The sequence below is a fragment of the Hoplias malabaricus genome, chromosome 1, assembly GCF_029633855.1.
Source record: "Hoplias malabaricus isolate fHopMal1 chromosome 1, fHopMal1.hap1, whole genome shotgun sequence".
NCBI lineage: Eukaryota > Metazoa > Chordata > Actinopteri > Characiformes > Erythrinidae > Hoplias > Hoplias malabaricus.
In genome coordinates, this window is record NC_089800.1 from 20,819,134 (window position 1) to 20,843,267 (window position 24,134).

The window sequence follows — 24,134 nt, forward strand, 5'->3', positions numbered from 1 at the left end:
CACGATTATGAATTTCAGCTTAATGTTGGTCATAATAGAGTTTATCAATGCTATAATTAAATTACCAGGCTTTTTAGAGGAATTTATAACTATGTACATCATCTAGTAATTTATAAAACTTATAAGAATATATAAACTAAGACACATCACTGCAATGGAAAAAATTAATTGAGATGTTAATACAGTACAGTAATTTATTCCAGTGTAAGAAAATCAGGAGGTTAAATTTTACAACAAATGTATATATCCCATATGTAATATCTGTCTATATATGTTTATAGATGTTTGTATTTTAACATTTTGTGTTGGTCTCCTTGGTTGTAGAGTAATTAAAATGTGGTTGTTTCTGATTTTCAGATGCTTAAAGAGTTTAGGAATAATAAAATAAATATTCTCAGCAGCATTTTGGATAAAGCCACATTGAGGTTTGAGTTGTGTTTATAAAAATATATGAATTTAAATATATATCTTTGGAAGTGAAAGCAACAAGTTAAAAATTTATGTTAATTTTGAGGTGATGGATAATATTCTTTGGTAACAGTCTCAGAACCATTCCCTGGAGACAACTATGTACCGTGGAGTATTGTATACTTTCAGACAGAACATATTCTTAAAAATGCATTATTAGAGGCTTAGGCTGAGCAATGTTTTGCTTTTCTTTCTTAACTGTAAACTCATCTGTACACTACTACTCCACTGCCATCATCAGAAAGTGGGACTCCCTTAATCATGAATGAATATTTGTAGCTTTAAATTATATTCTAATATTTTCTTTTCACTGTGGTGACGGAATTAACATTTATCAATTCAAATTGTAGTGTGTGTGTGTGTGTGTGTGTGTGTGTGTGTGTGTTTGCGCGCGTATATGAGAGAGGCACTTGTTTATCTGTTTCTAACACTCATTGCCCTATCTTTGAACAGGGCAGTCCCAGGAGTGGGGTGGGGGGAACCTACTGTGGTCCACATCAACCCCCCCACCCCCACACACTCAGGCTTACTCACATTGAATTACTCAATATCCAGTCCAACAGGACATTAAAATAAGTATATTAAAACTAAAAAATGTCACAGAAAATTTAATATACACAAAAATGTAAAGTCAAATCAGGGTAATAAATTATTTGAGCTTGTAAAATGAGGTTTACTAACATTTTCAAGGCTTGCTGTTGTATATCACCTCTTGTGTGCATGTGGAAAAATTACATGCATGTATCTGAACGTGTGAATTTGTTAAAAAAGAAAAAAAATCTCAAGTTCAACCAGAATTATGAGCTGACCTGCCAATCGGCACACTGCCCATTCAGTATCCAATCAAAACGCTTTTGGGTTCTTAATTTAAACTTTCAGCGAGAGCTTTTATTGATTTCCTGCTGCATTAAATCGCGAAGATCCAATAAAAATCTGCCTTATTTTCCTTAATATTAGCTACAAAGCTAGTCTTATTCTTATTCCACAGCTTTTGGTTTGAATATTCCCTCTTGTTCCACCTTAAATGCAGCAGATGCCATTTTGTAATCCTTCATTGTTTCAGTAGCAGACCTACATTTCAGAGATTTCTGAGACTTCTTAGTCCATAAATCAGATGTCCAGTTTCAAATTTCTAGTGCAATTTGACTTCTGTTTTATTAAATTTTTTCAGCAATTACTTCTTGACAGCGACCAATAGCATTGACAGCGACCCATGGTCTTCTCATTTGTGGATTTTTGTTTTAATCGAGTTTTAATATGAAGTGAGTGTTTTTTGATAGTCTTATTTTTCATTATTTTCCTTTGATTTGATGTTCCTTATATAAGTGTATTTTAATATGCAGCTAAGAAGCTCATGTGTGTGTAGTTGCTCATTAGCCTTTGAAGGGAAAATAATGTGAGTGACACATTTGGTAAAAAAAAAAAGGTTTTGTATGGAAGCCCATTTCCACCACAAAATATTTTTTTTGGGCTATCTCAATATTTCAACATATTATCTCATACCTGAAAATGCTACAGGAAATAGAGTTCCCATCCATTCTGACTGAAGATGGTGCTGAGCATTTAGGGTCTGGTCGAGCCTTTAACGAGCCTGTAATGAATCTGTAACGAACAACAAAACTTTTTAAATTTCTCTGCTGATAAAACCAAAAGAGATAATGCAAATCTGATTTCTGAGTCGATTCTGGTCGTCGTTGTTCTGCTGAAAGCCTAAAAGTCTACTCACTGGGGCATTCTGATATGTCATTTTCACTTTCATTTCTGAAATAAAAAGGTGTCCTGTGACTTTTGACTCACCCTGTATATATTATCATCAACCAAACATCCAAATAGTAATTGTAGGGTCATTAAAACGTAATCGAGACATATTAATGGGTGCTGTAATTAGGTTAAATTAATTAATCGGGCCAAAAGTAATCAAATATGTCTTTCGTTGTAGTCAGGACCTCTGTAACTGAAGTCATCCTGTGCACGTTGAGGCGGCGTGAGCCGTCCAGGGAGAAAACAGAGAAATGTTCCGTTGCAGAGTGAATCTTCTGGACGATACTCGCATTGAGCGGGACCTGGAGGTCAGTTTCATTTACATAGAGAAAAAAAAACCCATAAATAGCCACATGTTTGTAGACACCTGTTCATCCAGCATTTCTTCTGGTTTCAAGGTATTAACAGGGAGTTTGTTCTGCTTTAGTGCAGTAAAAGTCTGCTTTTCTGATAGGGTTTTAGAGCATAAGATGACATCCTGATGTTGGCTGATTAGTTCTGGATCTCAGACACTGCTTTGACACGTCTCAGAGGTTTTCAGCGGTTTCACACTGTCTCTGCTCCACATCCAAAAGCTAGGATGAAGGCCCAAGGCTCTTTTACCTCACTACAGCTAAAGCTTGGCACTGATTATGGTGATTTTAGGCTCATGGACTGCTGCTCCAGAGTATTGTTTCATGCTTGTCTAAGGAATTATACAAGTGGTGCGAGTAAAAATGAGTGTCTTATATTGTACATTTTAAAATATCTGAAGTATTATATATAGTATATAGTATAACCAGTATTAAGGAGTGTCTACGGACATTTGGACATACAGTGTGTGGATATTCCCCAAATGTAAGTAAATATCCATGACTTGCCAGGCATCGTAAAACTGATGCTTGTCTGTGTGTGTGTGTGTGTGTGTGTGTGTGTGTGTTTATAGAAAAATGCAGTGGGTCAAGTGCTGTTTGATCAGGTTTGTGATCATCTCAATCTGCTGGAGAGAGGTTACTTTGGCTTGGCAGCAGTGGACGCCTCCAACAACAAGGTAAGCATTTAACACTGTTACATAACTTAAAGTACATAAGTAAAGAACCACTGAAGTATTAATATGTCTCATTTTAAAGCATTAATAAATTAAAAATGAATTCATTTTAGTAACCTGTACAATCATTATCACTGATTGTACAATTATTAACTGTTAATAAGGAGTTGTTTTGATGTAAATGTGGAGAACTAGGCATCAAAGCTTACATTTATTTATGCAGATCAGCCACAATATTAAAACCACTGCCATTTGATGTGAATAACTTTGATCGTCTCATTACAATGTCATCTATCAAGGGGTGGGCTTTATTATGCAGCAAGTGCAAAGTCAGTTTATGAACTAGTTTTGTTGGAAACAGAAAAATGGATCTGAGTGATGGGGTCCAAAGAAGAAGTGATGAACTGTGATAGGGTCACGGACAATGGATCAGAGCAACTAGTGTTCTCCTACAAGCATGTCCATGTTATACATTCTCTGAGAACTCTGTTTCATCAGGTTTTTCTTTCCCTCATTCAGGTGTGGCTGGACTTTTCCAGAGAGGTTCACAAGCAGATCATAGGTGTGTAAACACTTTGTTGTTCTGTGATCTTTAGATTATGTTGAATGTGTGCGTCTGTATGCAATTATGCTTATGTTATTTTCTGTTGCACTGGTTTTAGCTCATGATGCTACATTCACTTTCAACGTCAAGTTTTACCCACCTGATCCTTCCCTACTGGCAGAGGACCTCACCAGGTAAATTATTTTAAACTCTCATGACTAGAGCTGCTGATAAATGTTTAAAACTCACTATTAATTTCACAGTATGCTGCAATTAATTGCGATTATTCACATTGTTCCTTCTAAAGACTGAAGCTTTTGATAATAGATAATAAAATGTAAATTCAAAGAATCAATGTAAGATAAACACCGTGGAAATATTTATATATAGTAGCTGTGTCTATCAAAAACCATAATCACAAAAATAAGGTTAAAATGCTACAACTTTCTTGTATTTTTGGAAGGGAGATTTTTATTATAAATAATAATAATAATAATTCTGTGTAGTTTTAATGACTTTTGAAATAGAATCACTTAATTTGCTGTGTAAAACTTTCAGAGATTTTCTAATCATGTCCTCGTGTGGGGGACCCTGCGTGTGAAGCACATGAGCCTAAAGTCACCCTGCTCAGTGTGATTTTTTTGGGAGGTATAAAGCTGTGGGCTGAGGAGCTGTGGAACTGTGTTCCTGGGAGTGCTGGAGAGTTATAGAACACATACAGAGTGCTGTTTGGGATTCAGAACTAATCATCCAACATTAGTACCTGACCTCACTAATCAAATCCTCATGCAGATGTTTTGAAATCTATCCTAACAGCTTCCCAGAACCCACTCTTTAGTTTAATTAGTATTTTAAAAGGTGTTTTACGTTTGACACCCACAAAGAGTGTGAAACAGTATAGTTTTTAACACATGTAACACATAACCTTCATAACAACTGTTCATGCTTTTGATATATTTTTGAAGCTTGCATTAATGTCTAATATTTCTAATAGGTTTTAACACGGTGATAAGTATTTATTTTAATTTTTCCCCTTTTTTTGTGTAGATATTTGCTCTGTCTTCAGGTGAGGGCAGACATCATGTCCAATCGTCTGCCATGTCCAGATGATACACTGGCAGTGTTGGGCTCATACACCGTCCAGTCAGAGTTTGGAGATTATGACCCTGATGTCCATGGTCCAGGGTATCTCAGGACAATTCCCCTCGCACCCAATCAGACGCCAGAGCTGGAGGAGTGTGTGGCTGAGCTGCATCGCTCATACAAGTACATTATTCATCCACTCACATACTCTATACTCTTTCCATTGAAGATTTAGGAGAGAAATAACTGTCTGTCAAAAATGTTTGCATTGACATGAAGAGCGTGTTTTGTTTAAAACATTTGCACAATGTAAGAATGTGTTAAGCAACTTTAAAAGATTAAAATATGATAATTAATTTGTTCCGGGTGACTGTCTGTGAGGAGTGTGGTGTGTTCTCTCTGTGTCTGCGTGGGTTTCCTCAGGGTGACTGTCTGTGAGGAGTGTGGTGTGTTCTCCCTGTGTCTGCGTGGGTTTCTTCCGGGTGACTGTCTGTGAGGAGTGTGGTGTGTTCTCCCTGTGTCTGCGTGAGTTTCCTTCAGGTGACTGTCTGTGAGACGTGTTGTGTGTTCTCCCTGTGTCTGCGTGGGTTTCCTCCAGGTGACTGTCTGTTAGGAGTGTGGTGTGTTCTCCCTGTGTCTGCGTGGGTTTCCTACGGGTGACTTTCTGTGAGGAGTGTGGTGTGTTCTCCCTGTGTCTGCGTGGGTTTCCTCCGGGTGACAGTCTGTGAGGAGTGTGGTGTGTTCTCCCTGTGTCTGCGTGGGTTTCCTCCAGGTGACTGTCTGTTAGGAGTGTGGTGTGTTCTCCCTGTGTCTGCGTGAGTTTCCTTCAGGTGACTGTCTGTGAGGAGTGTGGTGTGTTCTCCCTGTGTCTGTGTGAGTTTCCTTCGGGTGACTGTCTGTGAGACGTGTTGTGTGTTCTCCCTGTGTCTGCGTGGGTTTACTCCGGGTGACTGTCTGTGAGAAGTGTGGTGTGTTCTCCCTGTGTCTGCGTGGAAAACACACAAAAACACTCGTTGGTAGGTGTCCATAGGTGTGAGTGAATGTGTGACTGTGTGTCGCTCCAGGGCGTGTTCCTACCTTGATTCTGGGTAGGCTCCGGACCCACCGCCGCCCTGAACTGGATAAGGGCTACAGACAATGAATGAATTAATAATTAATATGATATTAATTTTATGAAAAGATGTATTCCCCCAAAACATGATTGTGTGTTCAGTGTGTGATTTCACTCTCTGATTGCATTTCTTCAGATCAATGACTGTTGCTCAAGCTGATGAGAATTTTCTGCAGATTGCCATGGCTCTGCCCTTGTATGGAGTGGACCTGCATCCTGCTAAGGTAGAATATGCTCTGTAGGTGTACGTTGCCCATCCGCACACCTACTTTGAATACTTCTGGAGAATATGTTGATGTTTAACTCATTTGTATGTATCATTTTCCATGTATCATTTATCATTTAATCTCTGTAGATTATTACGCATGGTTTTTATAGCATCAATCTCACAGTTTTCACATAATAGGACAATATAATAATTTGTGTGTGTAGGATGTCCATGGCGCAGATGTGAAGCTGGGTGTGTGTGCTGATGAAATAATAGTATTTGAGGGGAACACAAAGAAACACAGTTTCCCCTGGCCCCGGGTGCTGAAGATGTCTTACATCCGCAACAAGTTCCACCTCAGAATTCGCCACACACAGGTAATATAGCCTCATTTACTGTGAATATACACATATATGAATGTCAGGGGAAAAAATCAGCATGTGCAAAAATGAAAAGTTGTCATGTACAATACATTTATTATTATTAGAATACATTAAATATATAATGCTTTATTTGTTTAATGATTAATAATATAATTTAGATCATGTGTCTGCACCAGTCAATGATATTTAAAGCAGAACACAAAGGAACCCCACAGTAGTGAGGAATATAAAACGCATTTTCGGTTCGTTTACAGGAGGATACTTCTGAAAGTACCATCACCTACATTCTGCCCAGCTACCGCGCCTCCAAACGCCTGTGGAAATTTGCGGTAGAGCATCATGCCTTCTTCAGGTGATTTACAGCTGTCTGTCAATACAGAATTTGACTTATACCACACTAAGCATATAAATATATTTAAAGTGTACTTACAGAGTTGCAGAAATAACATATAACTAGTGCACTCTGCATATATTAAGTGTAACTTAATTTAATTTAAATTATGTATTAGTAATGATTTAGTACAAATTAGTGGTTCCAATATAATACACTTTAAATACACACTGTTTTTCCACAAGTGAAGTTCTGACACACAGCAAACTTTCAGCGCTTGTGTTATTAATTAAATAATTGTAAATTGACAGGATATTCATTCATTTATTCATTATCTGTAACCGCTTATCCAGTTCAGGGTCGTGGTGGGTCCAGAGCCTACCTGGAATCATTGGGCGCAAGGCGGGAATACACCCTGGAGGGGGCGCCAGTCCTTCACAGGGCGACCCACACTCACACATTCATTCACACCTAAAGACACTTTTTGAGTCGCCAATCCACCTACCAATGTGTGTTGTTGGACTGTGGGAGGAAACCAGAGCACCTGGAGGAAACCCACGCAGACACAGGGAGAACACACCACACTCCTCACAGACAGTCACCCGGAAGAAACCCACGCAGACTCAGGGAGAACACACCACACTTCTCACAGTGACAGGATATTATTTAGTACAAACCTAATAACGCTAGACTTCTAGGGAGTAATTAGTTACACATCTAAACATAACACATCTCTGTCCTAGGAACCATCGACAAGACAAGTATGAGGGTCTTCTGCAGCTAGGCTCCAGATTCCGTTTCCGCAGAAACACTCACACTGAAACTTTGCAGGCCAGCTCCAACATCAAGCGGTCCGCTCCACCTGTCGCACACACTGCCATCAAGAAAAAAGGTGTGTGTGTGTGTGTCTTTGTGTACATTTATTTTCCATATATATATATATATATGGAAATATATATAATATGTATCTATGTATATATTAAATTACGTTTCAATTATTCATTCCAGCAAAGGAAAACATGCTTCGCGCATTTAGGAGGTCAACACGTACACAGCTTGATGATTGGTTCCAGGTGTTTAAATTTGACCGCTCACGACCCATTTCTCGCCCAGGTAAAGTTCACTGTAAAACGACCTGTTCAGGTTTAATACAGTGGGTAAATTACATGACACTGCATTGCACTCTCATTTAATCATCACACACTCATTTAATTCAGCAGCTCAAATATACATTGTTTTATTACATCTACATTTTTTTTCAGTAGATTTAATAATATTTTTACTAAGAAATCTGCAGGAATATTTTTTTCCACACCTCTAAATTTCAGTCTTAAATTTGTATCTCTTGGTGCATGTCTATATAAGCTGTACAAATCATTTTAAAAGCATTGTTGTGTAGCATGTAATTGTAAAAAGTATCAATATATTCACAATAATTAACATAGAAATCTCCAACTTTAAATCGACGAAACCCCCAATAACTGAACAGATCAATGCACAGGACAGGAAAAATAATCCTCCGACTTTCAAACGACTTAATTTTTAGGTTATAGTTTGTGGAACAAAATAGTAGCTGACATTTTTAATACTGCGTAACAGTTACCAGAAGTATGTTTCAATTTTTCATTGCAATTTTACGACACACAAACCTTTTAAAACATCTGTACACCTAATACACACAAACAGTAATACGACATACATTGAATAGTATTGAGAATATAAAACCTGATTTGTGCCTAGAGCCCACCTATACTTACCAAGAGAATGTGGACTCCAAAGTGGATACAAAGACTCACAAACACAGGCATAAGGTCATAAAGACAGCTGCAGATAAGAGCGTCTTTGAGGAAGAGGAGGATGATGATGATGATGAGATCCCAGAGGAAGAACAAGAGTGGTTTCAGTTGCTTGGTACACGTTCCTTCCCCAAAAAGGTCTCTCTGTTATCTGGTAAGTGCTGTGTTCTCTAGTCTTTTCTTTACCTGTCCCACAATACACTTACAATAGTTTTCTGAGAGTTATTTTGCGTTAGATGTGTGTTTGCTAACACTTCATAAAAATTCTGCAGACAGTGAAAAATTAGAACGTGCATTACCTCAGTTCTGGAAGCACAGTTCTGACGACTGGATGATCCTCCTCTACCCCAAGGCTTCTGAAACCTCTCTTTGGGAGCAGGAGATGACACCACGTAAGTTACCAGCCTTATTCTTCACTACATCGAATGAATCATCCTCATAGATCACAGTAACATTTCAATACAAGATAGATGTAAATAACCAGAGCATTGTTAAACTAATGTAAAACAGAGGTGAAGGATGTTATCACTCTTATTATTATTCCGTTTCTTTCTCTACAGGGGCTTTGCCGCCTCCTGAAGCTGCTGAACTCAAGGAGGAATATGTAAAGGAACACTTTGAAGAGATAACTTCAGAGGAGAGCATTAAAACCGTCAAAATAAGAAAAAGTGTGCAGTTTGTTATTGAAGGAGGTGGAGAATTGCAAAAGATAGAAGAGCTGGAAGAGGGCGACGAAGAGGGATTACAGAAAGTGGTCATTAAGAAACTGAAAGCACAGGAAGTAGAAACTTTTGAGGGGCAAACTGAAGAAGGTTCTTTTGGGCGAAGGACAAACAGGGTGGAAATAGTGGAGAAAATACAGAAAATGGTGACAGAAGAAAGTCAGAAGGCTCCTGAGGAGAGAGCAAAGGGATTGGAGAAAATACTGCTAGAAGTAGAGGCTATCGGACAAAGACTCCAGGATGTAGAAGACCTGAAGGCCAGTTTACAGGAAGTGGAAATATTGGAGCAGCAAGTGCGAAAACAACAGGAGGAACTACTTCAAGAGGAAAGAGATGCCTGGTACATTCTCCTAGATCGCAGGCCAGGTAATGTTTATGGATCTGCTCTGTAATGGCACACAGTTCCAGCTCCATGTTCTTGGGGTCCAAATGTATTAACCCTTTGGTGTCTAATGCCATTTTCTCAATATTTGCCCTTCTTACAGAAACACGGATATGATTCATAGTAAAATGTTCAAAACAGTTCAAAAAGCTCTCTCAGTAATGAGGCCCCATTTAAACTAGAGCAGTGTGAACAGAGATCATTTGGTGCTAAACACAAAGTAGTTAAATTTACAGCTTGATTATTAGAAATGCATTATATCTATTAGAATGTGTGAGTGTGTGTGTTGCCATATGAAGGACTGGCGCCCCCTCCAGGGTGTATTCCTGCCTTGTGCACAGTGATTCCAGGTAGGCTCTGGACCCACCGAATCCCTGAACTGGATAAGGCTTACAGATAATGAATGAATGAATGAATATATATATTATGTGATATATATATATATATATATATTTTTTTTTTAACTCATTTACTTATAAGTGTTGGTAGGTTGGAAGTGTTGTAAGGGACCGCCTGCCAACCAAAAAAAACCCACCAACTACCAGCGAAGTTCCCATGACTTTTGTCTAACGGTCTAATGTGATCCAAAAGTTTTAAATTTAAATTATATATTAGCAGTCATTTAGTACAAATTAGTGGTTCCAAAATAACATAACTTACGTTTTTTTGACAATGGATATATTTATTGATGAAAGTTTTTTGCATTGACACTAAAATGCTAATGTAGTAACTAACAATAAAAGTTCTTCAGTAACTGATAGACATACTCATGTGGTTTATGACATGAGAAAGACCACAACCATGTTACACTTTTCCTAAAGTCACTTCACACTACTACTTTCATCCCTCTGTGAATAAACAAGTCTATAGTCAAAGTCACACTGACCTCTAGCCCAAGTGCTCCTTTCCCTGCTTCACTTTTGTTTTGGAGTGTGGTCTGAACCAACGGATATCTGTAAAACCAGTCAAAGTATGAACAAGACACATGCTACGATTATTTTTAGCTAAGTGACAAAACATGGCTTTTCTATGTGACTTTGTGTTCTAAAGAGAAAACTGCAAACATCCACTGTGTTTTCAGGAGGTATTCTTAATGGCAGTGATAATAAATAATAACATGTATATCAAAGTCTGATCTATCACAGCTTGGTTTGTGGAAAGAGACGTCTGTGATATAAACTCCATCCTCATGCTTTCTGTGTAAGGTCTCCGTGAGTTGGTTAAGAGGAGAGAATCAATGAAACCACTGGAAGAGGAGCCACCAAAAAAAGTCTCGCCAATCCATACCCGAGATGTCTGGCACATTCTGCTAGAACGTCTTCCACGATCAGAGTGGGCCACACATCTGCCCCGGGCTCCTTCAGGTACAACAAAGAGTTTATACACATTGAGACGTCACATGTGAGATTTTTAATGACATTAGTTTAACGAGAGTGTAATAATATGTGCGTTTGATGTATTATTTATTTATTTATTTATTTATTTTTTTATTCATTTGTTGTAATGATTGAATGTTACATTTTGATAAATGCATCAAGGACATTGTTTTAAATTTCACACTGGCCTACAATCTGTTGCTTGTGTTCAAGAATAGCCAACTAGACACACACCCCTTTGTTTCACCTGGTTTTGTTTTTGTTGTAGCACTTCACTCTGACAAGTTTGATAGCTCGTCAGTCAAATGTAATCTCACTGTCACAATAAAAGACTAGACACTGATCGATGAAATCCAAGTGAGGGGTTTAAACTGTGGATACACTGAATATATTTCTCTTTTCTCTCGCATCTTTAGTAGAGGAACTCATCAAAACACCCGAGGCTGCTGCAGAAGAGGCAAGAAAATGGCAGGAGGAGATTAGGCTGCGAGAAGAGAGGAGACGATCGAGTCAGATAAGGATAACAACGCAATATATCTTCCCAGAAGGAAGAGGAGTACAACCAGAGAGAGATGAGAAGGACGACTGGTTTACACTGCTGGATACTGCTCCTAAAGATTTAGGTCAAACACAAACCTTTCTGCACACAAATTATATCAAGAAAACATGAGAGGCCTAATAACACACTTTTATTTTAGTCAACAGTATACAATATGACATAAATACTGTAATGATCAAGCAATGCATTTGCACCTCTATAACAGCTGTATTATAATAATTATTATTGTTTTATATTAATAGAAATAAACATATTTTATACAGAAGGTACAAATGATCCATTTGGAGGTAACTTGGAAACAACTGGAATAAATGTATGGTTTTTAAAAGCTTGGTACATTTCATTCACAATGCATTTAATGTGTAAATATCAAGTGTTTAACTATAAGATAAGATTTGACACACGCACACACACACACACACACACACACACACACCTTAAACTTGGAATCACTTTTGTAACTGTCGATCTTTATTTTTTTGCAGCACTTAGTAAAGCTCTGGAGGTTTTTGAAGAAGTCAGAGAAGAGAAAGTGAGGTTAGTTGAGGAGCAAATGAGTTTCATAAAGATGGAAATGCCTTTTGAAATGGTGCAGAGGTCTCCGGAAGAGCTGCAAGAAAGTGACCGCTGGTTTCTGCTTCTGGACCCAGTACCGTTCCAGAAGAGAGGTGTTCCTTTAGGTAAAATCAGTGCATCACATTAAATAGAAAATGGATTCAACTCCCTTTCACATCAGTCATAAAATAATATTTTCATCGGCTTTGGAAGACCATGCTTTTTCCTTATAATAAGTGGTGAATGAAATATGCCCCTGCCGAAAGAAATGACACACTTTTAAATATAGTTTTGGTGACTTAATTTTTCCAAATTTTGACATTCATTAAAACAGTACTGAGAAACAAAAGAAGCCACAACTCCCCCTACACTTCCTGTCATCAGAATTACAGAGTATCATATGAATATTATAAAAAGCATTATAATTAGAAATAAACATTGGGCTGAAAATGACTGTACATCCAGAAAGAACAAAGTTAATTCTGCTGATGTTTTTCTGGTGTGTTTTCATTCCTTTCCTTTTGCCTCTCACCACCTTCCACTTTTATTCACAGATATTCGGGAAATAAAGATGAAAGAGGAGCAGGCGTGGAGGGTAAAGGAGGAAGCAAGGAAAAGATCGCAGGCAGGGCTTGCTGAAGAATTTGGTAAAATCATGTTTTTACATTTATTTACTTATTTTCAAATAGACTCCGATAAAGTGCAGCCTGTATCTCACCACTCACTACTAAGAAAATCAATAAGGAGTTTGTCGCTTTACTGCAGTGACAGCCCTGTTCTAACAGAAAGACTTTACACAATAAAACGTGTGTTATGAACGTTTGATTGTAAGCCCGAGGTCAGGTACTGATATTGAATGATTACATTCATTCATTCATTGTCTGTAACCCTTATCCAATTCAGGGTCGTGGTGGGTCCAGAGCCTACCTGGAATCATTGGGCGCAAGGCGGGAGAAAAAACACAGACACACACACACTCACACTTTCGAGTCGCCAATCCACCTATCAATGTGTGTTTTGGACTGTGGGAGGAAACCGGAGCACCCGGAAGAAAACCACACGGACACGGGGAGAACACACCACACTCCTCACAGACAGTCACCCGGAGCGGGAATCGAACCTACAACCTCCAGGTCTCTGGAGCTGTGTGACTGCGACACTACCTGCTGCACCATGGTGCCGCCCTCAAATGATTACAAAATTATTGAATTACCCAAAGCTACTGAATGGTGTCCAGAGTACATAGTTCTACTGATCCAAAGCCCAGTGTGGGTTATTTTTATCCCTCTACTTCACACTTGGTTTTGGACATGGTAATATTAAGCTCATGTGCAGCTGCTCTAAAGTGAAACATACAAGCTGTAGTGCATATCAGAACAGGAGTTGCCACTATGTTTACAGCTTATAGACGTTTAAGCATGTATCGTATGTGTAAAAGGGGTAAACTGTGAAGTGACATTTTGTCATGTGTATGTTGTTGTGTTTGTAGGTGTTCCAACGACTGTCAGAATTGAGGGACAGAGGAGGACTGTTGAGGAAAAAAGAGTACAGCTTCTACCAGTGAGAGAAGCAATAACAGAGGAAGATATTTATGATGATTGGTTTATACTTTTTGATAAATCTCTTAAAGGTAAAATTCACAAAAACACACACACACACCAACTACAACAAATGTTGTGGTTGCAGAGTATTGGACCCTAAAATCTAAAAGTGTTTTCCTTATTGTTTGAACCCAAAATACTTAACTACATCTACACTCACAATTAAATAACAATATTTCACTAGTTTTTCACTATAGTTTTGGTTCCATCCCAGTCCACAGTAACAGTGTATTAATGTTCTGCCCACTCTGGTAAATAGTAGTCATCTATGTAATAACGTATGGTTCTTGCCTGTTTCAGTGCCAGTGGATAAAGCTTATGAAGACACAGAAGACCTGAGAATACAGAGAAGAATCACAGTAGTGTCAGAGCAGGTTACCATACGGGAAAAAGATGTGACCATTGAAGTGAAGCCCACAATCATCAAAGAGAAAGAAGAAAAAGTTGAAGTGTTCGAGAAGGTGGCTGCCATTGATCTGCAGGGCATTGACGACAACTGGTTTGTGCTGTTAGACCCAACACCATATGCACTGAGGAGTGTTCCTGCAGGTAATGAAAAGTGACTCTTCATGATCCAGTCTTTCTTTTATTGAAAGACAGGCCTTTGCAAATGTCAAGAATATGCCACTAGTTCAAGCCTAGTCAAGTCAGCTTTTACCTTGAGAAAATCTCTAGTTCGGGACTAGACTCACCTGCTACAGTCAGAACATCCCCAGCTCAGGCCTAGACTCGTCTACTACAGTCAGAACATCCCCAGCTCAGGCCTAGACTCGTCTACTACAGTCAGAATATCCTCAGCTCAGGCCTAGACTCACCTGCTATAGTCAGAACATCCCCAGCTCAGGCCTAGACTCACCTGCTACAGTCAGAACATCCTCAGCTCAGGCCTAGACTCACCTGCTACAGTCAGAACATCCTCAGCTCAGGCCTAGACTCACCTGCTACAGTCAGAACATCCTCAGCTCAGGCCTAGACTCACCTGCTACAGTCAGAATATCCCCAGCTCAGGCCTAGACTCACCTGCTACAGTCAGAATTTCCCCAGCTCAAGCCTAGACTCACCTAATACAGTCAGAATATTCCCAGCTCAGGCCTAGACTCACCTGCTACAGTCAGAATTTCCCCAGCTCAAGCCTAGACTCACCTAATACAGTCAGAATATTCCCAGCTCAGGCCTAGACTCACCTGCTATAGTCAGAATATCCCCAGCTCAAGCCTAGACTCACCTGCTACAGTCAGAACATCCCTAGCTCAGGCCTAGACTCGTCTGCTACAGTCAGAACATCCCCAGCTCAGGCCTAGACTCGTCTACTACAGTCAGAACATCCTCAGCTCAGGCCTAGACTCACCTACTACAGTCAGAATTTCCCCAGCTCAAGCCTAGACTCACCTAATACAGTCAGAACATCCTCAGCTCAGGCCTAGACTCACCTGCTACAGTCAGAATATCCTCAGCTCAGGCCTAGACGCACCTGCTACATTCAGAACATCCTCAGCTCAGGCCTAGACTCACCTGCTACAGTCAGAATATCCTCAGCTCAGGCCTAGACTCACCTAATACAGTCAGAATATCCCCAGCTCAGGCCTAGACTCACCTAATACAGTCAGAATATCCCCAGCTCAGGCCTAGACTCACCTGCTACAGTCAGAATTTCCCCAGCTCAAGCCTAGACTCACCTACTACAGTCAGAATTTCCCCAGCTCAAGCCTAGACTCACCTACTACAGTCAGAACATCCTCAGCTCAGGCCCAGACTCACCTGCTACAGACAGAAAATCCCCAGCTCAGACCTAGACTCACCTGCTACATTCAGAATATCCCCAGCTCAGACCTAGACTCGTCTACTACAGTCAGAATATCCTCAGCTCAGGCCTAGACTCACCTGCTATAGTCAGAATATCCCCAGCTCAGGCCTAGACTCACCTGCTATAGTCAGAATATCCCCAGCTCAAGCCTAGACGCACCTGCTATAGTCAGAATATCCCCAGCTCAGGCCTAGACGCACCTGCTACAGTCAGAACATCCCCAGCTCAGACCTAGACTCGTCTACTACAGTCAGAATATCCTCAGCTCAGGCCTAGACTCACCTGCTACATTCAGAACATCCTCAGCTCAGGCCTAGACTCACCTGCTATTGTCAGAATATCCCCAGCTCAGGCCTAGACTCACCTAATACAGTCAGAATATCCCCAGCTCAGGCCTAGACTCACCTGCTACAGTCAGAACATCCCCAGCTCAGGCCTAGACTCACCTGCTACAGTCAGAACATCCCCAGCTCAGGCCTAGACTCACCTGCTATAGTCAGAACATCCCCAGCTCAGGCCTAGACTCACCTGCTACAGTCAGAATATCCCCAGCTCAAGCCTAGAGTCACCTGCTACAGTCAGAACATCCCTAGCTCAGGCCTAGACTCACCTGCTACAGTCAGAATATCCCCAGCTCAGGCCTAGACTCACCTGCTACAGTCAGAATATCCCCAGCTCAGGCCTAGACTCATGTACTACAGTCAGGCCTAGTCATATACTGTAGTCAGGTATTTAAGCAATAATACACTGAAGGTTTGTGCTATTTTTTTAATTTTGTACCATGGTGCTATGCAGCTAACCACCATCCTCCACCCCCAGATGGCAGCATTTTTTCAGAACCAAGACTCTGCCACTTCAGAGCTGTTGTCTATTTAACCAGAACAGTGCCAGGGCCATAGGTAAACATATAGTCAAGAAAGAGTCATGGTTTATCCACTTTTTACAACAGATTCAGATCACACTAACCACAGCTCCAGAAAATAAAACAGTAGGTTAGATGTGTATGTGGCGGAGTAATACCTGAAGAGTTTTGCTCAGAGTGCCATTATCGTACAAAATATTGTTCACTCCTAGAACATCTCTCAGCCACTCGCATTGCAGGATTGGAACTGTAATCCCAAGCTCAGATGTAGTCAACTCTTCTAGTACTGTAAAAAAAGAATAAATATTTCACATGGAGAGACATCAGAGCTCAGGCCTTGTCATCTCCTCTATCAAAGTGAAAATATCTCCAGGTTTTGTGAAAATATTATGCTGAACTCTGGTCAAGACCAGTTGGAGGAAGCTTTATTTTAGATGCTATGTTTGTCCGCTAGTGTTTGTTATTAATGGCCTTTAAAAAGTTACTCCACACATTTCTTTAGCATTCTTTATACTAAGAGTATTTAATTGCACAGAAACAATGCTAACTTTGTTCCTCTCCAGTAAGCTCAGAATAACTCAGAGGTCAGGTTTAAACACAAGGGTAAAACTCATTTTTGGGAACTGCTCTGCTGCAGAGGTGTCAGACTCATGGTTTGTGGAGGAGAGAAGATTGAAACAAGTGCAGGAGAGGAAGATCCGAGAAGAGGAGAAGAGAAAACGTGAGGCAGAGGAGAGAAGAGCTCGCATGGCTGTGTGGAAAGAAGCAGAGCCTGAGATGGAGGAGGGTGAAGACTGGTTCATTCTTCTGCAGCCAGCCTCCAAAATATCAGGTAAACATGGGTGAATGAACATGCATCTGCAGCACATTTCCTTGATGGAACTCATAAGGAAGTTCACACTACTTAATTTTTAGGTTGTTTTGTTAAATAACAATTACAAATGTCCTTTGTAATACAATGCAACAGTTACCGTAAAATGATAAAAGAACAGTTTGCCTTTAATTGTAATTAGAAATTCAGTGTTGGTGTTTCTGGGGAAATGCTGTTCTCTCTGGTCTGTTTACGTTCGGAAGCTATGTCTGTTTGAGTGGAAAAATTACTGTTGATTGTATGTAGCTTAAGTTTAACTTCACCGTTTGAACTACCACAGAACACATTTGTAACTCGGGCTTTTGAGTTTTTGTAGGTTTTGGTCTGTGTTTACGTTCATGTAATTAGTGCTCCCAAATTTGGTATCAGTTCCAGGAAAAATTAAGTCAATATTACCCACTTATGGAGCTGGAATAAAGCAATATCCTCATCCCATCTTATTTCTCTCCAGAGAGCGTAGAGAAAAAGCCTAGCATACCGGACCAAGACACCTTTTTTATTTATTTATTTTTTTGCCTTTTACTGACACTGGGCTTCTGAACACATTAGAAAGGTTTCGAGCTCACAAACAGATTTATATTTATTGACTTTGTAAATAATGATTCTGGTATGTAATTATTGTTGTCCTGACTTCTAATACCCTCCTCCATTTTCTGTCCACTTCTCCTTTGTGTGTAAACCCAGTGGACAAAAGAGCTGAGCAGGAGCGACTGAGAAAAGAGGAAGAGGAATGGATGAAGCGAGTAGAGGAGAAGAGAAAACAGAGAAGAGTTGTTCTGAGGGATGTAAAGGACGAATGGTTTTTGCTTCTGGATGCTTCTCTTAAAGACTTTGGTAAACACACACACACACACACACACACACACACACGCTATACAGCCACAAGTTTGAAACTTTCTTATCCAAGGTCACTTCTGTATTTTAGGGAATTAATTCATTCTTCCAGGTATGATGGCATATTGCTGTGACAATGTGATTGGATTAAGCCACAAGACATTGATGGGAAACTCTCATTTACAATGTAGCTGACTTACAGCAAAAGGACTGAAAAAAAAGAAACATTTTTTAAATTAATATTAATATGGGAACTTAAAAATATAAAAGAAATAATTTAAACAAAGTGACAAAAGCAAGTAAAATAAATTATAGGATAAAAAACACATTTAAATAAGAAAAATAAAACCAGGGAATAAGACAAAAATAAAGAATAATAAATAAGATAAATATATAAGTTCACAGAAGAAGAAAAATCATAAATGAATAAATGAGTGGAACATAAAATCCTAAAACAAACAGCAGGAAAAACAGAAAGTAATAAATAAATAAGAAAATAAATAATAATAGTAGTAAAATAAGATTAAAAGAAAGGTAAAATAAGACAATTAAAAATACCAAAAATCATAAAGATATGAACTAAACTCTAATAAAACCCTGGCGGGGTTAAAAATGGAGTGTAAATTGACTGAGTGACACCAGCGAGGGGCGCTGTAATGGTTCCTGTAGTGAATTCCAGTTCGCTGCTGCACTGGAGCTAAAAGCAGATTTTCCCGGTTCAGTAAAAGTTCTTGAAGCCTGAAAGTGATCCAGCCGCTGGAGCGAGTCTGGTCATTTGTGTTATTGTTGTGATATATGAAGGCATACGGCCAGAAAGCGCTTTAAAGATAAAAAGAAACCAAAGTGTTACTCTGCGTACAGCGAAAGATGATATAGAACATAGTTAGTGAGGACATGTTCTGAGATTTGTTCGTGACTAACAACTGCCAAACCTGGCTTTTCCTAATGGTGCTTGCGTCCAGTGATTCCGGGTAGGCTCCGGACCCTCCACAACCCTGAACTGGATAAGGGTTACAGACAATGAATGAATGATTTCACAAAATAGAATTAGGGACTGGATAAAGTTATGCATACCTTGTACCTAAGTGTATTGACTATTGACATTAGCTTTTCTGTGGCTCCACAATTCATCAGCCACCTTCTACCATCAATGTAAAGAGATCTTCATAAAACTACAGCTTACCAGACATTATCTGGGTGTGGAATCATTAATGTAGATTCAACCTATATGTATTTGTCAGCGTGAAAATAAGGCTAAATCACTCTGTTTTACCACCACTGTATGTAGTGATAAATGATAATGAAACCAATTTCTCACTCACTCTCCTTTCCCTCTGTCTCTAGAATTTCCCCCACCACTGCCCTCTCCAGTCATTTCACCAGTGGTGGTGCCTAAGCCCCGGCCAGAGCCGAAGGTCCGACCAGAGCCCAAGCCCCGTCCTGAGCCGATTCCCCACACAGTGCCCAAGCCCCGTCCAGAGCCTAAGCTCCGCCCAATGCCTCCAGCTGACCAACCGCTGACCTCCACTCCCACTACACAAGCCATCCTCATCACCAGACCCAACTATCAGGATGAGAGTTTAAAGAGATTGGACATCACACAGGAATCTGAGGTTCAAAACCAGCCAATGCACACAAATATAATCACATACATAAGTACAGCAGTATGATTTATAAATAAATTAAATTAAAATCCTATATTTATAGTATTTCCTAAAACTTTTTAAGAATGTAAATCTTTCTTTGAAATACATTTTTAATTTTAAAATACACAAACAATTCAACTAAGTGTCATTTTAACTCTTTTATTGACCCCTACAGGAGGAACAAGAGTCTGTTCTCATCAGAAAGGTTAGGCACTAATTCATCACCAATATTTTTTGCTGGACATTAAAAAAAAAGACTAAGGCCAGTTTCACATTGCTGGACTAACTGTAACACTGCACTGAAACATGATTCCAAAAAGGCTGGGGGGAGTAGGATGAATATTAGTACATTTTCCTACTTTGTTTATGACTCGTATTTTGGTCATATTGGTTAAACAGGGTCTTGCTGAAATAAGCAAGGCCATCTTGAAAAAGACGTTGTCTAGATGGCAGCATATGGTTCTCCATTGTGCACAAGTACACTTTAACATCAATGGTGCCTTCACAGTTTTGGTGCCGCCTCAATCTGTTTGCTGACAACAGTTATCCAAAGTATTCCTGAGTCCATGTGATATATATTGATTACAGAAGCAGGTCAGTTTTTAATTCAGTGCTGTCTGTGGGATAAAAAGTTATTGGTAGTCAGTGATTCAGAGAGTTTTCAGATTCCCAGAAACTTGGAGGAATTTTGTTTCTAAACTGCTGATTGCCTATTTTGGACAAAGCAGCGAGCCTACACACATTCCTGCTCATGAAGAACTAGGCCTGTCCTGGACAGACCTTTTACCTAATGAGGACTGAATCCCCTGTTAATGTTTGTGAACATTTCAGTAATTCCTAGTCTAAATTTGAGCCTGTCTCAATGCTTTTGAAATGTGTTTCAGGCTTCAATTTTAGAAAGAGGGTCGGTTTACAATAAGCAAGTGTTTAGAGACTGGCATGAAATACCTTGCTATTCGTACTGAATTTATGAAGCATATACGACATAAAATGGACTTGCATTAATGGTTTGTTTGTTTATTACCTACTATCACAAGTCTTTTGGAATTGGGTTTGTAACTTGTCTAACATCTTAGTCAAAGTGTAAACTTAATCTGTGTCTTGAAATCATGCCTAAACTGTAATTTATTACAAGAAATACTCCATTGATTTGTCTGTTTTTTTACTCTGTCACAGAGAATGATGAAGAGAATGGAGGGTGAAAGCATTTATGTTCGTCACAGCATATTAATGTTGGAGGTATGTGAATGTTTAACAGGGATTTTCTTGGTGTAAATGCATACATTTGAGAAATTTTGTTTTTAAGCTCATATATGACGCTCATTCTCTCTTTCTCTCTGTACGTGTTCCCGTCTCTCTCCCAGGACTCTGATGTGACTCAGGAGGTGCTGCTGAAGCATCATGCCAGCATGAGTGAGTTAAAACGGATCTTCATGGAGGACATACCTGTGTCCTGCCCCACAGAGTGGGAAAAGCGCCTGTCAACATACAACCCCATGTCCCTCCCACAGATCACCAGCAGCCAGTTCCTTGTCATGGACACAGTGAGTCTTTCAAATAATATACATCTCATTTTTCATGCTCCTTCTTTGTGGATATCCTCTTAAATCCCTTAATTTTCATCTGCAGGTGGAGACAGAGACAGTCGTCATCACAAAGGTCAGGATCTCTTAATATCATAAATGATTAATGGGTTTATTGTATATTCTACATACCAGGGTGTGTTCCCGCCTTTGCGCCCAGTGATTCCAGGTAGGCTCCGGACCCACCGCCGCCCTGAACTGGATAAGGGTTACAGACAATGAATGAATGTGTGAGTGTGTGTGGCCCTGTGAAGGACTGGCGCTCCCTCCAGGGTGTGTTCCCGCCTTGCGCCCAGTGATTCCGGGTAGGCTCCGGACCCACTGCCGCCCTGAACTGGATAAGGGTTACAGACAATGAACACTGTAGAACATACATTTGGACAAAACGAAGGGGTCCGCTGTGTTGATTGTGGAAGGCCAGGAAGGGAATGATCTGAATAAGAAAGAGTAAAGGAAATGATTATGTAAACCATCACTAATATGATTTTATTTTCCAGGTTGAAGAAGAAGAATCATCCATGTGATGCAGCTTTGGGGAAAACCTTTCAACCAGTTTTTAACATTATATTTTTTCTATGAGGTGTTGCTCCAAGTTATTGCTTATGCTTTTGAACTTAGCAGATTACAATAACCAATGTGTTTTTTCCCCCCCAATAGTTATGTGAGTGAAGCTTCATAGTCGGTTTGTAACAGGGTATGAAAGCACTTTTAATATAAGACTAGAATCAGAATAGAATAGATTGGATCAATAGATTTGATCCAAATGTGTACAAGGCTTCCACAAGGAGCACAAAATCTCACAGGGAAAGCAGGGAAAGCAAAAAAAAACAAACCAAAACATTGTTAATGGAAGTTAAAGCATTAAGATATTTTCAGTGTAACCTCCATATAATCACCTCCTTGTTTCTACACTCATTGTCCATTTTATGAGCTCCACTGACCACACAGGAGCAAGTTGTAGCTTTACAGTTACAGACTTTGGTCCATCTGTTGCTCTGCGTGCTTTGTTTGCCCTCTTTCACCCTGTCCTTCAATGACCAAACACCCAGAGGACCACCACAGAGCATCTATTGGGTGCTGGAACATTCTCAATGCTGCAGTGACACTGACATTGTGGTGGTGTGTTACTGTGTAATGTGAGTGGATCAGACACAGCAGTGCTGCTGGAGTTTTTAAAACCCTCAGTGTCTGGACTGAGAATAGTCCACCGACCAAAATCATCCAGGCAACAGCGTCCTGTGTCACTGATGAAGGACTAGAGGACGACCGACAGATGAGCTGCTGTCTCTGACTTTACATCTACAAGGTGGACCAATGGGGGAGGAGTGTCTCACAGAGTGGACAGTGAGTGGACACAGGGTTTAAGAACTCCAGCAGCACCGCTGTGTCTGATCCACTTATAATTCTGCAGCAAAAATTAACACAACACACTTGCATCGCTGAGAATGATCCACCGTCCAAGTCACCTGCTCGTGGGGGTCCTGAATAGGGGGTTACAAAAGTATGCAGAGAAACAGGTGGACTATAGTCTGTAATTGTACAACTACAAAGTGCTCCTGTGTGGTCAGTGGGGCTTAGAGAATGGAAAGTGAGTGTAGATACAAGCATACACCTGATTGCCCAGGATTTATTCTAAAGTTAAAGGCATGAAATGAGAGGTTGTACAACTTTTGCTGCATGGATTTGGTGGCATTCCACAACAAACATTTTCAAGGTTATTTAATGATGCTGAATGATGTATTGTAGATCACACATACCACTGGAGGAACATACAGTGTATTGTAAACAATTGCCGATTGTGAGTGTGGAATTGTACACATTTGTATTAATTAAATTCAATACAGTAATTTAATTTTGGTCTCATTTGGATGATAAAAATTAATAAAAATTCTGTTATTTTGGAGAGCACAGATGTTGTATGTTATTTTGTCCATGTTCCAAGGATCTAAACTGGTCACTGGATGCTCACTGGGTTCTTTACTGACACCTATTGCACAGACGTGTAGAGGGTGGGGAAATCCACCGCTGTTCTATTCAGGACCATAATCAAAAGCCCATCTGGCATTGGAGTAAATTCACACTGAAGACGCAGATTTGGTGTAAACACTGCGGGGCTTAGTAGGAAAGCTGCTAAGCTGCTGTGTTGATTGCTGGGCCGCTGGTCACCAGACTTCTGGATCGGGTTTGTGGTCGTGCCTCTGACTGCTGCTTGGGATTATCCGTCAATAATGAAACGCTGGATAAATCACCACTGTTTGACCTTGTAAACTGGACTGTCGTAAAGCACTAGCTTATGCACACTGAATATGCATGGCCATGTATTTGAGAAAAAAACTGATCTAGGACCAGTCTGCGTATTAAATATGAATTGGACTGATTTCAACTGACTTCCTCAAAGAGCCATGGGTCACTGAGCATGTCAACAATCAGCGTGACGATGCGTCATAAGATAGAAACTAACTGAGGATATAAGCTGAAGGTATTAGTTGGTCCTACTCTGTGAAGTGTGATAAAAATCGACGGGTGTGTGTTTGTGTGTTGGGTTGGGTGGGGGGTGGGGGGGTGGGGGAGTAGCTGATGGGTTAGGACCCCTTAAACACCAGCTGACATTTCAGTGAAGTTCAAAG

The 24,134-nt window shown here is 39.9% G+C and overlaps 1 protein-coding gene across 1 annotated transcript; it reads left to right on the top strand.

The window, feature by feature from the left end:
* Positions 1-2,448: 2,448 nt before the first annotated feature.
* Positions 2,449-23,402, top strand: epb41b (erythrocyte membrane protein band 4.1b). Its single transcript, XM_066674599.1, has 26 exons — positions 2,449-2,537; positions 3,155-3,259; positions 3,776-3,818; positions 3,919-3,994; positions 4,848-5,066; positions 6,131-6,218; positions 6,427-6,579; positions 6,840-6,937; positions 7,660-7,808; positions 8,657-8,866; positions 8,985-9,104; positions 9,273-9,800; positions 11,022-11,180; positions 11,609-11,815; positions 12,237-12,431; positions 12,861-12,953; positions 13,796-13,936; positions 14,208-14,456; positions 17,211-17,405; positions 18,129-18,278; positions 19,623-19,891; positions 20,100-20,129; positions 21,101-21,163; positions 21,289-21,468; positions 21,554-21,583; positions 22,005-23,402. The coding sequence occupies exons 1-26, from the start codon at positions 2,481-2,483 to the stop codon at positions 22,029-22,031; spliced, it is 3,834 nt and encodes a 1,277-aa protein (XP_066530696.1). The 5' UTR covers positions 2,449-2,480; the 3' UTR covers positions 22,032-23,402.
* The last annotated feature ends 732 nt before the right edge of the window (positions 23,403-24,134 follow it).